At 43.5% G+C, this 17058-nt stretch overlaps 1 protein-coding gene across 1 annotated transcript; it reads right to left on the bottom strand.

The window, feature by feature from the left end:
- Window positions 1–11093: 11093 nt before the first annotated feature.
- Window positions 11094–14190, bottom strand: LOC311129424 (cell adhesion molecule CEACAM5-like). The gene is made up of 6 exons (XM_084161707.1): window positions 14119–14190; window positions 13843–13881; window positions 13317–13565; window positions 12645–12899; window positions 12171–12419; window positions 11094–12002 (listed from the first exon to the last, which is right to left on the bottom strand). The coding sequence occupies exons 1-6, from the start codon at window positions 14171–14173 to the stop codon at window positions 11851–11853; spliced, it is 999 nt and encodes a 332-aa protein (XP_084017833.1). The 5' UTR covers window positions 14174–14190; the 3' UTR covers window positions 11094–11850.
- Between the last annotated feature and the right edge of the window lie 2868 nt (window positions 14191–17058).

Here is a 17058-nt window from a genome sequence, read left to right as displayed (position 1 = left end):
CATGTTGTAGCTACAGGAGGGAGAGCACTGGGCAGCACAGTCAAAACTGCATGGCACGCCGACAGTCACAAAGTCAGGTCCCACAATGTTTAGTTCCAAGGGACCATCTGAAAATTACAGTACACAATCAGGCAATGTAGGCCTACTGGATTTTCTGCACACAGTGTGTAAATTAACTTGTAACAGTGATAAATTACTACTAAAAGTCATTTTAAATAAACCCCTCTCTTTTGTACAGTAGTTAGCTGCTAGCTGTTAGCACTACCGTCCTACCACAGGTACAATCCAGAGGACCCAGAGTCCGAATAATGATGTTACCATACTGTAATACGTTGAGTAGTATGTGTCTGTGGTTTACTTACTGGTACTGCCCTTCCCCCCATCACTGGTCACAGCTGATCCTGGAAGTTCATAAAAACAGCCTCACAGTCTATCATCAACACATTATAATGTATATGTAACACTAAAACTATCATTATGCTTAGACACATATTTAGCCTATTGTCCGAACAAAAGTTTAACCTCAGCAGACACTGAACATATACATGGTTATAGAGCTTAACAGGTGTCCAGAACATATACACCTATTGACTGATGTCAAACCGAGTTCGGCATTCCTCAAAAATACATTTTGACAAAATATTATCTCAAAACAATGTTGTTGTTTTTTCCATATCATATTACCTGCTAGGTACACGAGCAGCAGAAGCAGATTGAGCAGGGTGGGTGTATCCTTCATTGTCTCGCAGCAATGGAGTGAGGTGAATGGAAACCAGGAAATATGGGACTGTTACATAGTCAAGTAGTAGAGTGAGAAGGTAAACACCTTATCAGTGAGAACAGACTGAGCAAACCTGCCCTGCCTTGAGCCTGTCCACCTCAACAAGCCATTTAAAATACATTACTTCTGTAGTGACCATTAAATAGGGCGAAACAGAACTGGCAACTTTTACATTGCAGAGGCAGTTGCGCAAAATTGTAATTGCGCAAAATGGTACACATCTTCATCTGGATATGTATTAAACAAAAATTCTAGATATGGACCACACAGAACGCACTGCAACTGCCTCTGCAATGCTGCAAGGCAAACGCAGCGTTCCATTGGAAATTAATGTACTTCTGGTGTACCAAAATGCAATAATGCTGTAGGTATGATCGAGAGGTTAAACCCTCATATCCACTGCTCCATTTGTCCTAGAGACTTGAAACTTTGTCTTTCCTCATGCTGAACAAATTTACCTCAAGGATCCATAAGGTCCGTCAGGAAAGATTTTCCTCCATTTTGAAATGTAAAAATAACATGTACGTCCATGGTTCATTCTTATATTCACACAGCTTCAAAATTTTTACTTTTTTTTACATTTTAGTCATTTAGCAGAGCGTGTGGTTACACGTGGTCTGCGGTTGTGAGGCCAGTTGGATGTACTACTAAATTCTCTAAAACGACGTTGGAGGCGGCTTATGGTAGAGAAATGAATATTAAATTATCTGGCAACAGCGCTGTTGGACATTCCTGCAGTCAGCATGCCAATTGCACGCAACCTCAAAACTTGAGACTTCTGTGGCATTGTATTGTGTGACAAAACTGCACATTTTAGAGTGGCCTTTTCATTGTCTCCAGCACAAGGTGCACCTGTGTAATGATCATGCTGTTTAATCAGCTTCTTGATATGCCACACCTGTCAGGTGGATGGATTATCTTAGAAAATGAGAAATGCTCACTAACAGGGATATAAACACATTTGTGCTCAAAATTTGAGAGAAATAAGCTTTTTGTGCGTATGGAACATTTCTGGAATCTTTTATTTCAGCTCATGAAAAATGGGACCAACACTTTACATTTTGAGTTTATATTTTTGTTCAGTGTAACATGAAATTATTCCATGTGTGTTCTCATTCCCTATTCAAATACCCTTAGTATAACCTGACACATTATCTGACCACTGCTATAAAATGTACACTGAGCAATGTCTCAGTTGAGAATTTGTATTAATAATAAATCATATGCATAAATAGGATAAACAACACCTCTTGTACCAGCTGGTCTTCATAGAAGGACACAAAGTTTATTGACCAATAAAATGAAGAAGATGTAGTCACTTGCAATAAAATGATTCACTCAACCAATAACCAAAACTGTAAGAATGCCAAGAACCTTTCTTTAAACCTGGCAAGACCTCCCGGTAAGAATGGCAAGAACCTCTCGGTTCGTGGTGCTCGAGCCGCCAAAAGATTAAACTAGCTGAAGTCTTGAGCGGCCGCAGCACATGATTGACCAATGAGCAGAATGAATCTTGTCAACCAATCAAACAATGTTTTTTTAATGACAACATTCGAGCTGACAAAAACCGGGACCTCTGGTCTCTACACATGGTAGGCTGATTTTTCCACAGTTCAATTGCTGTTTACTGCGGCCCATCTGTAAGCACCTAAACCCAGCAGCGTGCAGAGCTGTAGGTGCTATCTAGTCTCCTTTGGTAACTTAGAGTTGATTGAAGAATACGATTCCCACCAGGGTCAGTGGGTTACTGATCCTGATAATATAGAAACACACAGACTACTGGATAGATGGCTTAGTGCATGCAGTCCTCAATTGAAACATTCCGCTCGTGATAGCTAGCCATCCACTGTCACACCCTGGCTCTGGGACTCTATATGTTGAGCCAGGGTGTGTTCATTCTATGTGTTATATTTCTATGTTGGGGGTTCTAGTTCTTCTGTTTCTTTGTTGGCCTGAGTGACTCCCAATCAGAGGCAACGAGTGTCAGCTGTGGCTGGTTGTCTCTGATTGGGAGCCATATTTAAACTGTCTGTTTTCCCTTGGTGTTTGTGGGTTTTTGTTCCAGTTGGTCATTGTTACCTAGGACGTTACGAGTCGTTTTGTTGTTTTGTATCGTGTGTGCACTTTAACTAATTAAAGTATGTTCGCTCAACACGCTGCGCCTTGGTCCTCCTCTATGTATGACGATCGTGACAGAAAAACCCACCATACCAGGACCAAGCAGCGTGTCCAGGAGCAGGCAGCCTGGACGTGGGAGCAGATTTTGGACGGACAGGGGTCCTGGACCTGGGAGGAAATCCTGGCCGGGATGGATCGCCGGCCATGGAGTGAGACTGTAGAGAGGCGACGGAGAGAGGAGCAACGGCGTGATCAGGGTCGTCGTCGGACGGTCGAGAGGCAACCCCAGAAAATGTTTAGGGGGGGGGCACACGGCATGGACGACGGGGCTGACGGAGGCAGACAAGGGGCGTATTCAAAAGGCCACCAGGTTACGGGGGTCACTGGTAAAGGAAGGGAAGGAAGGTTTAGAGGCACGGCGAGAGGTACTGGGATGTGTTACCAGTCCGGTCCGGCCTGTTCCAGATCCCGGGGTAGAGCCAGTGGTGTGTGTCCCCAGTACGGTCCGGCCTGTTACGGCCCCTCGCACCAAATGGACGGTGCGCGTCGCCAGCCCGGTCCGGCCTGTTCCTGCCTCTCGCACCAAGCCTACGGTGTGCGTCGCCAGCCCGGTCCGGCCTGTCCCTGCTCCACGCACCAAGCCTACGGTGTGCGTCGCCAGCCCGGTCCGGCCTGTCCCTGCTCCTCGCACCAAGCCTACGGTGTGCGTCGCCAGCCCGGTCCGGCCTGTCCCTGCTCCACGCACCAAGCCTACGGTGTGCGTCGCCAGCCCGGTCCGGCCTGTCCCTGCTCCACGCACCAAGCCTACGGTGTGCGTCGCCAGCCCGGTCCGGCCTGTCCCTGCTCCTCGCACCAAGTCTACGGTGTGCGTCGCCAGCCCGGTCCGGCCTGTCCCTGCTCCTCGCACCAAGTCTACGGTGTGCGTCGCCAGCCCGGTCCGGCCTGTCCCTGCTCCTCGCACCAAGTCTACGGTGTGCGTCGCCAGCCCGGTCCGGCCTGTCCCTGCTCCACGCACCAAGTCTACGGTGCGCGTCGCCAGCCCGGCCCGGCCTGTTCCTGCCACTCGCACCAAGTCTACGGTGCGCGTCGCCAGCCCGGCCCGGCCTGTTCCTGCCACTCGCACCAAGCCAGGGGTGCGAGTCGTCAGCCTGGTCCAGCCTGTCCCGGCTCCACGCACCAGGCCAGGGGTGCGCGTTGTCAGTCCGGCACGGCCCGTGCCTGGGTCACCGGTGCCTGGTAAGGTACCGGTCAACTGCTCCACTACGGAGCTGAAGCTAACCGCTCCTGCTACGTCCAGTTTAGCTCCAGCCAGCGGGGCCAGACCAGACCAGGGGCGCTATGGGGGGTTTGTTGGAGGGTGGTGGGCAAGGCCGGAGCCGGAACCGCCGCCGAGGAGGAATGCCCACCCAGCCCTCCCCTGTTTTGTTCTAGCGGAGGCGCGGTCGCAGTCCGCGCCTTTAGGGGGGGGTACTGTCACACCCTGGCTCTGGGACTCTATATGTTGAGCCAGGGTGTGTTCATTCTATGTGTTATATTTCTATGTTGGGGGTTCTAGTTCTTCTGTTTCTTTGTTGACCTGAGTGACTCCCAATCAGAGGCAACGAGTGTCAGCTGTGGCTGGTTGTCTCTGATTGGGAGACTGTCTGTTTTCCCTTGGTGTTTGTGGGTTTTTGTTCCAGTTGGTCATTGTTACCTAGGACGTTACGAGTCGTTTTGTTGTTTTGTATCGTGTGTGCACTTTAACTAATTAAAGTATGTTCGCTCAACACGCTGCGCCTTGGTCCTCCTCTATGTATGACGATCGTGACATCCACTTAGCTAGCTAGATCACTGACAGGCTAACTAGCAACTCAAACCATGAGATGGGTAACAACTTGCTCTCTCCAAACAGTGCACACAACTAACCAACTCTGGCTGAGAAGGTTGGAAAATAAAACAATTGTAGATCATTTTAAAACATAGCTACCTATGTACAAAAGTTGGTGTTAGTCTCTGCCTCACACACTCTAATTCTCCTCAGGACTAACTCCCACCCCTAGGCTATTCTCATTCGTTTTCCTCACTCCAAGTAAGTTCCCTCTGATCAGTGGTGTAGTGGTGCCTGGAGAAGTGGGTATACTCCAATAAAAAAATGAAAATGGCCCACCTGGCGAAGGAAAGGAGCCCTATGTGAAAACTTCTATGAGAAACAGTGACATACTCTGAATGATCTAAATGGATAAATCCCATATTGGTCTTTCATAGTCAGGCCGATCCAAGCAGTACTGTGCAGTAGGCTAATAGTAGGCCTACTATTGAAACAAATAAAATGAGTCATAAATTCACAGGTTTCAGATTTTGTTTTCGTTCTCAATCACACTTTTAGTTTCTTTGTTGAAAAACAACAAAATTGTATGTTCTAAGTCCATAACCATGCTTAAACCACATCAGGAGACTCTTGCGGTCTGGGTAAAATCTACGTTTTCTTTGTTTTTGAGTAGTAACCCTTTAATTCAAGTGTGCAGGCACCTAGCACTATTGTTTGGTTAGCAGTGTTTCTGTAGCACATGAGATGGAGTTAGCAAAGAAATGGCCACTGGATTGACCGCAAATTATATGATATCATTCTGACAGGTAGGCATAGGCTACTTTGTAGCGAGTTAATGTCGTCTCTCGTGTCCGAAGTGGGATGCTGGTGGTTATTGCTGTCAAACAAAGAGTCCGCTCATACTGAACCTTTGATCATAAGTTTTATTCATATCACAAGCTTTCAGCATGAGTTACAGGAGTCAAGATCCCCCGGAGAGCAGTGTCCTCGAATTGTAATGGCTGCTCTGCTTTCCTGTGCCTCCAGCATATACTTATAAACAATGTAAAAATATGGGTTGCTCCCTCTGCGGTCCAATCACCTGTCTCCCCTGGGGCGTCACCCTACAACTGGCTACTTTTGACCTAACATAAACAACATTCCATTTCTTCATGAAAAACATTAACAAAGACATTAACAAAGACATAATCCTAATACACTACATTAACATTATATAGAGAAGGTTTTTGGGAAAGCCTTTCCATCTACCAGAAAACGATTAGGCCTATCATTAGCATTGCTATATTTTTCCTGTTCCTTAATTCTTTGAAACCTGGATGTTTTACTTCATATTATGTCTTATCTTGCTTGCTTCAAAGCAGCCTATAGCCAAAATCCCACCATAGAAACGTGGAGGCAATTATTTTTTATAAAGACTTACTCATTATGCGTTCTCCTGTTCTATTGGTTTATTTAAACTTTCTTTCATTGTCAGTTTGGTTTCTATTTGCCATATATTTTCCAACTGTGCTGTGATGTTTCACAAAAGTTCTGAACCTTTCTATTCTCAGTTTCTACAGATTGTAAATTAAAGATAAGAGTATTATTATATTATTGATTGATTGACTATGACTTTTTTAATCACCCAGCAGTGCTATTTGCAGAGTTATCTCCTGGTAAATGTTGCAGTTCTTCAGCCATTCCTGAACATGCAACCAAAAACAAGCTACAGTACAGATGGACAGTACCAAAACAAATGATCTAATGATTCTGTCTCTTCGCAGCAAAATCTGCAGAGCTGGGATGGTTGTATCCCCCATATACAGTGAGGGAAAAAAGTATTTAATCCCCTGCTGATTTTGTACGTTTGCCCACTGACAAAGAAATGATCAGTCTATAATTTTAATGGTAGGTTTATTTGAACAGTGAGAGACAGAATAACAACAAAAAAATCCAGAAAAATGCATGTCAAAAATGTTATAAATTGATGTGCATTTTAATTAGGGAAATAAGTATTTGACCCCCTCTCAATCAGAAAGATTTCTGGCTCCCAGGTGTCTTTTATACAGGTAATGAGCTGAGATTAGGAGCACACTCTTAAAGGGAGTGCTCCTAATCTCAGCTTGTTACCTGTATAAAAGACACCTGTCCACAGAAGCAATCAATCAATCAGATTCCAAACTCTCTACCATGGCCTAGACCAAAGAGCGCTCCAAGGATTTCAGGGACAAGATTGTAGACCTACACAAGGCTGGAATGGGCTACAAGACCATCGCCAAGCAGCTTGGTGAGAAGGTGACAACAGTTGGTGCGATTATTCGCAAATGGAAGAAACACAAAAGACCTGTCAATCTCCCTCGGCCTGGGGCTCCATGCAAGATCTCACCTCAATGATCATGAGAATGGTGAGGAATCAGCCCAGAACTACACGGGAGGATCTTGTCAATGATCTCAAGGCAGCTGGGACCATAGTCACCAAGAAATCAATTGGTAACACACTACGACGTGAAGGACTGAAATCCTGGAGCGCCCGCAAGGTCCCCCTGCTCAAGAAAACACATATACAGGGCCGTCTGAAGTTTGCCAATGAACATCTGAATGATTCAGAGGAGAACTGGGTGAAAGTGTTGTGGTCAGATGAGACCAAAATCGAGCTCTTTGCCATCAACTCAACTCGCCGTGTTTGGAGGAGGAGGAATGCTGCCTATGACCCCAAGAACACCATCTCCACTGTCAAACATGGAGGTGGAAACATTATGCTTTGGGGGTATTTTTCTGCTAAGGGGACAGGACAACATCATCGCATCAAAGGGACGATGGACGGCGCCATGTACCATCAAATCTTGGGTGAGAACCTCCTTCCCTCAGCCAGGGCATTGAAAATGGGTTGTGGATGGGTATTCCAGCATGACAATGACCCAAAACACACGGCCAAGGCAACAAAGGAGTGGCTCAAGAAGAAGCACATTAAGGTCCTGGAGTGGCCTAGCCAGTCTCCAGACCTTAATCCCATAGAAAATCTGTGGAGGGAGCTGAAGGTTCAAGTTGCCAAACGTCAGCCTCGAAACCTTAATGACTTGGAGAAGATCTGCAAAGAGGAGTGGAACAAGATCCCTCCTGAGATGTGTGCAAACCTGGTGGCCAACTACAAGAAACGTCTGACTTCTGTGATTGCCAGCAAGGGTTTTGCCACCAAGTACTAAGTCATGTTTTGCAGAGGGGTCAAATACTTATTTCCCTCATTAAAATGCAAATGAATTTATAACATTTTTGACATGCGTTTTTCTGGATTTTGTTGTTGTTATTCTGTCTCTCACTGTTCAAATAAACCTACCATTAAAACTATAGACTGATCATGTCTTTGTCAGTGGGCAAACGTACAAAATCAGCAGGGGATCAAATACTTTTTTCCCTCACTGTATATTACATTATATACTATTTAACTTGTTTACATGACCCATCAACTTAGCCATGTGTGTCTGGGTAAGCCTCATATTTTACTAAGATTTTTTGGTCTGGAATTTGTCTTTCAGCAGAAAGACCAGAGTGAACACTTTGTGAGAGATTGCTGGCGTGGTGAAGGACAGCACTGTGACAGGGGTCAACTAATGATTTATATATACAGTAGATGACTGATAGGGGGCGCTGTGTTGAAGCCACCGTGCCTCCACCTTGGCACTCCCTCACCATTGTAAAAAATATTTTTTGGAAGCTATAGAAATGTATTTATTAATGTCTACATTCGTTTTTGCCACATTTTTCTATTGCAGAGCTAAACATAAAAAATGGAACATTTTAAAATATATTTTAAAAATGTCCCTAAACTATAATTTTTGGAGACTACTAATGTTACTGTCCCCACTACTACAAAAAAAATACTTCAATAAATGTAATTTTGTCCTTGAAACAATAAATTGAAATGGAGGACTGCTCTTACTGGGGAGTGCCAATATGGCCTCTCAGTGGCTTCATAGCCTGTCAGTGGTCAATACATAGCATCAGCAATCCAGGGTTTATATACAGTCATGGTCAAACGTTTTGAGAATGACACAAGTATTGGTCTCCACAAAGTTTGCTGCTTCAGTGTTCTTAGATCTTTATGTCAGTAGTTACTATGGTACACTGAAGTATAATTACAAGTATTCCATAAGTGTCAAAGGCTTTTATTGACAATGACATTCAGTTTATGCAAAGAGTCAATATTTGCAGTGTTGACCCTTCTTTTTCAAGACCTCTGCAATCCGCCCTGGCATGCTGTCAATTAACTTTTGGGCCACATCCTGACTGATGGCAGCCCATTCTTGCATAATCAATGCTTGGAGTTTGTCAGAAGTTGTGGGATTTTGTTTGTCCACCCGCCTCTTGAGGATTGACCACAAGTTCTCAATGGGATTAAGGTCTGGGGGGTTTCCTGGCCATGGACCCAAAATGTCGATGTTTTGTTCCCCGAGCCACTTAGTTATCACTTTTGCCTTATGGCAAGGTGCTCCATCATGCTGGAAAAGGCATTGGTCGTCACCAAACTGTTCTTGGATGGTTGGGAGAAGTTGCTCTCTGAGGATGTGTTGGTACCATTCTTTATTCATGGCTGTGTTCTTAGGCAAAATTGTGAGTGAACCCACTCCCTTGACTGAGAAGCAACCCCACACATGAATGGTCTCAGGATGCTTTACTGTTGGCATGACGCAGGACTGATGGTAGCGCTCACCTTGTCTTCTCCGGACAAGGTGTTTTCCGGATGGCCCAAACAATCGGAAAGGGGGATTCATCAGAGAAAATGACTCTACCCCAGTCCTCAGCAGTCCAATCCCTGTACCTTTTGCAGAATATCAGTCTGTCCCTGATGTTTTTCCTGGAGAGAAGTGGCTTCTTTGCTGCCCTTCTTGACACCAGGCCATCCTCCAAAAGTCTTCGCCTCACTGTGCGTGCAGATGCACTCACACCTGCCTGCTGCCATTCCTGAGCAAGCTCTGCACTGGTGGTGCCCCGATCCTGCAGCTGAATCAACTTTAGGAGACGGTCCTGGCTGTCACGAATTCCGCCGAGACTGCTCCTCCTCCTTGTTCGGGCAGGCTTCGGCATTCGTCGTCCCCGGAGTACTAGCTACTACCGCTTGATGTTCTCTATGTTTGTTTGGTTTTGTCTTGTTGGTGCACCTGTTTCGTCTTATGTATTGATTATGTCACCTATAAGTTTCCTTTGGTTTTGTTTGCAGTTGTGTGTTGTTGTCCGCCTGTCCGTTGGTGCATTATTATTGTTCTCTAGTTGTTAGTGTTTTTACGCACTGTTTGCGTAATCGCTCGCCTCCTGTGTTTGAGGCCCGTTATTTTGTATTGTCTTTGTTGACAAGTAAAGTCGTTTGACTAAGCTTCTGTGTCCTGCGCCTGACTCCAACACCGCATCCACATCAGCTTGTGACACTGGCGCTTGCTGGACTTTCTTGGGCGCCCTGACGCCTTCTTCACAACAATTGAACCTCTCTCCTTGAAGTTCTTGATGATCCGATAAATGGTTGATTTAGGTGCAATCTTACTAGCAGCAATATCCTTGCCTGTGAAGCCATTTTTTGTGCAAAGCAATGATGATGGCACGTGTTTCCTTGCAGGTAACCATGGTTGACAGAGGAAGAACAAAGATTTCAAGCACCACCCTCCTTTTAAAGCTTTCAGTCTGTTATTCTGACTCAATCAGCATGACAGAGTGATCTCCAGCCTTGTCCTCGTCAACACTCACCTGTGTTAACGAGAGAATCACTGACATGATGTCAGCTGGTCCTTTTGTGGCAGGGCTGAAATGCAGTGGAAATGTTTTTTTGGGATTAAGTTCATTATTCTTTTCAAAATTCTTCAAGCTCTGTCAAATTTGTTGTTGATCATTGCTAGACAACCATTTTTAGGTCTTGCCATTGATTTTCAAGCAGATTTAAGTCATAACTGTAACTTGGCCACTCAGGAACATTCAATGTCTTCTTGGTAAGCAACTCCTGTTTAGATTTGGCTTTGTGTTTAAGGTTATTGTCTTGCTGAAAGGTGAATTCATCTCCCAGTCTGGTGGAAAGCAGACAGAACTAGGTTTTCCTCTAGGATTTTGCCTGTGCTTAGCTCCATTCCATTTATTTTTTATCTTGAAAAACTCCACAGTCCTTAACAATTACATGCATACCCATAACATGACGCAGCCACCACTATGTTTGAAAATGTGGAGAGTGCTACTCAGTAATGTGTTGTATTCAGGACAAAAAAGTGAATTGCTTTGCCAATTTCTTTTGCAAACAGGATGCATGTTTTGGAATATTTTTTATTTTGTACAGGCTTCCTTCTTTTCACTCTGTCAGTTAGGTTGGTATTGTTAATTACAATGTTGTTGATCCATCCTCAGTTTTCTCCTATCACAGCCATTCAACTCTGTAATTGTTTTAGTCACCATTGGCCTCGTGTTGAAATCTCTGTGTGGTTTCACTCCTCTCCAGCAACTGAGTTAGGAAGGACGCCTGTATCTTTGTAGTGACTGAGTGTATTGATACACCATCCAAAGTGTAATTAATAACTTTACCATGCTCAAAGGGATATTCAATGTATGCTTTTTATTTTATTTTTACCAATCTAACAATAGGTGCCTTTCTTTGCGTGGCATTGAAAAACCTCCCTGGTCTTTGTGGTTGAATCTGTGTTTGAAATTCACTGCTCAACTGATGGACCTTACAGATAATTGTATTTGTGGGGTACAGAGATGAGGTAGTCATTCAAAAATTATGTTAAACACTGTTATTGCACACAGAGGGAGTCCATGCAACTTATGTGACTTGTTAAGCACATTTTTACTCGTGAACTTATTTAGGCTTGCCATAACAAAGGGTTTAAATACTTATTGACTCAATACATTTCATCTTTTCATTCTTAATTAATTAGTTTAAAAAAGTTTTTAAAAAAGTAAAAAAATACATAATTCCACTTTGACATTATGGGATATTGTGTGTAGGCCAGTGACATTTTTTTAAAATTCAATTTTCAATTCAGACTGTAACACAACAAAATGTGTAAAAAGTAAAGGGGTGTGAATACTTTCTGAAGGCACTGTAGCTGGTATGCAAGGTTTTAATGTCTTGTCTACTTTCGGTTTATTTTCCTGTTTTAGAGCTTTAATGCTCTGGAGCCTGGTGTTGTTGTCAGCAAGGAGTGTTTGGACTCAATCGGGACCAGGTTTCAGCTGCTGTGCAATGCTGACACTTCCTCCCAGAGATGGTTTGTTTGTACAAACACAAACTGGACACAGCTTGGCAAGCATCTTTTTTTGAGAGGATCTTTTTTTTGTCATTGTCTGTAACACGCACAAGAACATTCCAAAAGGAACACAAGAAAAACAAGATATTAGGTCAGATAATGTTTATGACAGCATCATAAAGACCATATACGTCAGGTAAAGATGTAGTCTTTCCTCAAATTAAGGTAGTTGCTAAAATGTATAATCATGAGATTTCTGCTGTACCTTCCACCCATACGGTCTTGGTGACCACCTCAAAATGAGTTGAGACAGTATTCTGAGCATGGCACATAATCTTCTCTGACTTCACATGTTGCTCGACCGTCATCTCCATCTCACTGCCATGGACAGTGTGACCATCAATGGTCCAGCGGTAGTCACATATGGGAGTGCATTTGGCAGAGCACTTAAACATGGACTTGAAACCGACTGCAACAGAGTCTGGGCCTTTGATGTGGACCTCTGATGGACCAGCTGATAGGAGACAAAAAGTAAAGGAAGAAACTGGTTCAAGTATCACTTCAACCAAAACCCCAACATCACTCTTGAATCATCAAATATAGACTATATACTATATAAAGGAGCATATGTATATTGATAGATGAAGCTATTGATGTGGATATGGACAATTGCATTACACTAACAGCAAGGGGGAATCTACAATTGTTAGAGGAAGCGTTAAATCTCCCAATAACCTACATGTCACAGGTATTGTCCTTGTTGCCATGGCATAGAACCCAGACACACTGTTGATGGCCTTGCAGTTCAGGGTAACAGAGGTGGCCAACTCTTCGGGAGTTAGGGTAATCTCGTTCCCCTGTCCTCCGAGCCATCGGCCCTTTATCCCCCAGGTGTAGTTACAGGAGGGACGGCAGTCGGCGTAACACTTGAAGCTTTGTGGGGCCCCTGGGATCATCAGGGCAGGGCCTGTGATCGATACGTTGGTTGGTCCAGCTAAAAGGAGGAACACATACACATTTAGACAATAGTCTAGATCAGTGTTTCCCAAACTCGGCCCTGGGGACCCCAAGGGGTGCACGTTTTGGTTTCTGCCCTAGCACAACACAGCTGATTCAAATAATCAACTCATCATTAAGCTTTGATTATTTGAATCAGCTGTGTAGCGCTAGGGAAAAAAACAAAACGTGCATCCCTTGGGGTCCCCAGGACCGAGTTTGGGAAACCCTGGTCTAGATCCTATTACAAATGTGAAAAACATGAACAAAATTATTTCATCTAACACTAATCCAGTAATCCAGACATCTTGTCAGTAAATTACATTGAATTATCACTCCATTCCTAATATCATAAAGACCATGCACCTCTAATTTCAGGTGAATTGGCATAAAAACCAACAAACCATCCACGCACCTAAAACCTGCAGTATCTTTGTTACTGTTGAGGACCTCCCAGAGTCATCATTCCTTGCAGTGCATGTAAGGGTTAGGGACTCCTCCCATTGGTGAGCTGTGAACAACAGCTCGTTGCCCTGCCAAATCTGCCCGTCGATACTCATTCTGTAGCTACAGGAGGGTGAGCACTGGGCAGCACAGTCAAAACTGCGTGGCACGCCCACTTTAACAAAGTCAGGTCCCACAATGTTTAGTTCCAAAGGACCATCTGAAAATTACAGTGCACAATCAGGCAATGTAGGCCTACCGGTTTTAGAATGAAGGATTTATTTGGATACAGGGTGTAAATGTATTCTTGTAACAGTGATAAATGACTACAACGATAATCCAATAAAAGGCCTTCACTTCTGTAGTTAACTGATAGCTGATAGCACTACCCTACTACCACAGTCATTATTCAGAGTACCCATCACGCCCAACAATGTAGAGATGTGGTCCATCATGTAATCATTTGGCTTGGCTAGTATGTTCTGTGGTTTACTTACTGGTACTGCCATTCCTCCCATCAGTGGTCAAAGCCGATCCTGGAAGTTCATCAAAACATCCACAGTCTATCATCAACACATTATAATGTAACACTCTTTTCACCCAAACAAAAGCTGGACCTCTGTAGACATTGAAAGTATACATAGTTATAGAGCTTAACAGGAAGTGTCCAGACCTACTGACTGATATCAAACCGACTTCGGCATCCTCAAAGATAAATGTTCACAAAATATTATCATAAAACAATGTTGTCATATATTTTTAAATCATATTACCTGCTAGGTACACTAGCATCAGAAGCAGATTGAGCAGGGTGTGTGTTTTCTTCATTGTCTCGCAGCGATGAAGTGAGGTGAATTGACACCAGGAAATATGGGACTGTTACAGAGTCAAGTAGTAGAGTGAGAAGGTAAACAAACACAGCTTATCAGATGGAACAGACTGAGAGCAAACCTGCCCTGCCCATTTAAACCTGCGCATTTCAAATACATTACTTCTGTAGTGACCATTAAATAGGACGAAACAGAACTGGCAGCTTTTACTGTGAACTAACATGTACAGGGCAGTGTACTGAGGTATAAAATAGAAGGTCTCTAACTCTCCATCTCTGGTCCTGGGGAGCTGAAGTCAATTAATTTACTATTTTTAATAGACAGACCCAATTGGAGGGAAAGATTAGAGACCATGTGTGTAATACATGAGTGTATGACAAATATAGGAGTGTCGAGAATGTGGTTTCAGGGCATGGCTTTTACCAGAATCTCTTATCGAAAGTCAAATACAATGCAATGATGTCATACCTTTGGTTCTTTTAATGTAATTACATTTGACCTAAAAAGTTGTGTATGAAACAGGCTTATACTTTAGCTTTAGGAAAGCAGACTGAACCAGATTTTCCTCTAGGATTTTGCCTGTGCTTAGGTCAATTCCGTTTATTTTTTATCCTGAAAAACTCCCCAGTCCTTAACGATTACAAGCATACAGTGAAGGAAAAAAGTATTTGATCCCCTACTGATTTTGTACGTTTGCCCACTGACAAAGACATGATCAGTCTATAATTTTAATGGTAGGTTTATTTGAACAGTGAGAGACAGAATAACAACAACAAAATCCAGAAAAACGCATGTCAAAAATGTTATAAATTAATTTGCATTTTAATGAGGGAAATAAGTATTTGACCCCTCTGCAAAACATTACTTAGTACTTGGTGGCAAAACCCTTGTTGGCAATCACAGAAGTCAGACGTTTCTTGTAGTTGGCCACCAGGTTTGCACACATCTCAGGAGGGATTTTGTTCCACTCCTCTTTGCAGATCTTCTCCAAGTCATTAAGGTTTCGAGGCTGACGTTTGGCAACTCGAACCTTCAGCTCCCTCCACAGATTTTCTATGGGATTAAGGTCTGGAGACTGGCTAGGCCACTCCAGGACCTTAATGTGCTTCTTTTTCAGCCACTCCTTTGTTGCCTTGGCCGTGTGTTTTGGGTCATTGTCATGCTGGAATACCCATCCACAACCCATTTTCAATGCCCTGGCTGAGGGAAGGAGGTTCTCACCCAAGATTTGACGGTACATGGCCCCGTCCATCGTCCCTTTGATGCGGTGAAGTTTATCCTGTCCCCTTAGCAGAAAAACACCCCCAAAGCATAATGTTTCCACCTCCATGTTTGACGGTGGGGATGGTGTTCTTGGGGTCATAGGCAGCATTCCTCCTCCTCCAAACACGGCGAGTTGAGTTGATGCCAAAGAGCTCGATTTTGGTCTCATCTGACCACAACACTTTCACCCAGTTCTCCTCTGAATTATTCAGATGTTCATTGGCAAACTTCAGACGGCCCTGTATATGTGCTTTCTTGAGCAGGGGGACCTTGCGGGCGCTGCAGGATTTCAGTCCTTCACAGCGTAGTGTGTTACCAATTGTTTTCTTGGTGACTATGGTCCCAGCTGCTTTGAGATCATTGACAAGATCCTCCCATGTAGTTCTGGGCTGATTCCTCACCGTTCTCATGATCATTGCAACTCCACAAGGTGAGATCTTGCATAGAGCCCCAGGCCAAGGAAGATTGACAGTTATTTTGTGTTTCTTCCATTTGCGAATAATCGCACCAACTGTCACCTTCTCACCAAGCTGCTTGCCGATGGTCTTGTAGCCCATTCCAGCCTTGTGTAGGTCTACAATCTTGTCACTGACATCCTTGGAGAGCTCTTTGGTCTTGGCCATGGTGAAGAGTTTGGAATCTGATTGACTGATTGCTTCTGTGGACAGGTGTCTTTTATACAGGTAACAAGCTGAGATTAGGAGCACTCCCTTTAAGAGTGTGCTCCTAATCTCAGCTCGTTACTTGTATGAAAGACACCTGGGAGCCAGAAATCTTTCTGATTGAGAGGGGGTCAAATACTTATTTCCCTCATTAAAATGCAAATCAATTTATAACATTTTTGACATGCGTTTTTCTGGATTTCTTTGTTGTTATTCTGTCTCTCACTGTTCAAATAAACCTACCATTAAAATTATAGACTGATCATTTCTTTGTCAGTGGGCAAACGTACAAAATCAGCAGGGGATCAAATACTTTTTTCCCTCACTGTACCTATAACATGATGCAGCCACCAGTGGTACTCAGTGGTACCAGTGGTACTCAGATTTGTCCCAACCATAACACTTTGTATTCAGGACAAAAAGTTCATTGCTTTGCCACATTTATTGCATTTTTACTTTAGTGCCTTGCTGCAAACAGGATGCATGTTTTGGAATATTTGTATTCTGTACAGGCTTCCTTCTTTTCACTCTGTCAATTAGGTTAGTTTTGTGGAGTAACTATAATGTTGTTGATCCATCCTTAATTTTTTCCTATCACAGCCACTAAACTCTGTAACTGCTTTAAAGTCACCATTGGCCTCATGGTGAAATCCCTGAGCGGTTTCCTTCCTCTCCGGCAACTGAGTTAGGAAGGACACCTGTATCTTTGTAGTGACTTGGTGTATTGATACACCATCCAAAATGTAATTAATAACTTCATCATGCTCAATGGTATATTCAAATCTACAAAGTATTGACTCAGGGATGGGAATACTTATGTAAATGAGATATTTCTGTTTTTCATTTTTTATAAATCTTTGTACTTTTTAAAACATAATTCCACTTTGTCATTATGGGATATTGTGTGTAGATTGGTGAGAGAAAAAAAATCAATTTAATCAATTTTGAAATGGCTGTA

Source organism: Coregonus lavaretus (genome assembly GCF_964263955.1).
Source record: "Coregonus lavaretus genome assembly, chromosome: 5".
NCBI classification, from domain to species: Eukaryota; Metazoa; Chordata; class Actinopteri; order Salmoniformes; family Salmonidae; genus Coregonus; species Coregonus lavaretus.
This window is presented reverse-complemented; position numbering and strand designations above follow the sequence as displayed.

Bases quoted from the DNA above. Each gene is read 5' to 3' on its own strand.
- LOC311129424 (XM_084161707.1), bottom strand. From the start codon at position 14,173: ATGAAGAAAACACACACCCTGCTCAATCTGCTTCTGATGCTAGTGTAC. The intron at 12,900-13,316 runs GTGCGTGGATGG...TCCTCCTTTTAG, and splicing joins AAAGATACTGCAGGTTTTAG to CTGGACCAACCAACGTATCG. The intron at 12,420-12,644 runs GTAGGTTATTGG...GTCTCCTATCAG, and splicing joins AAGGACAATACCTGTGACAT to CTGGTCCATCAGAGGTCCAC.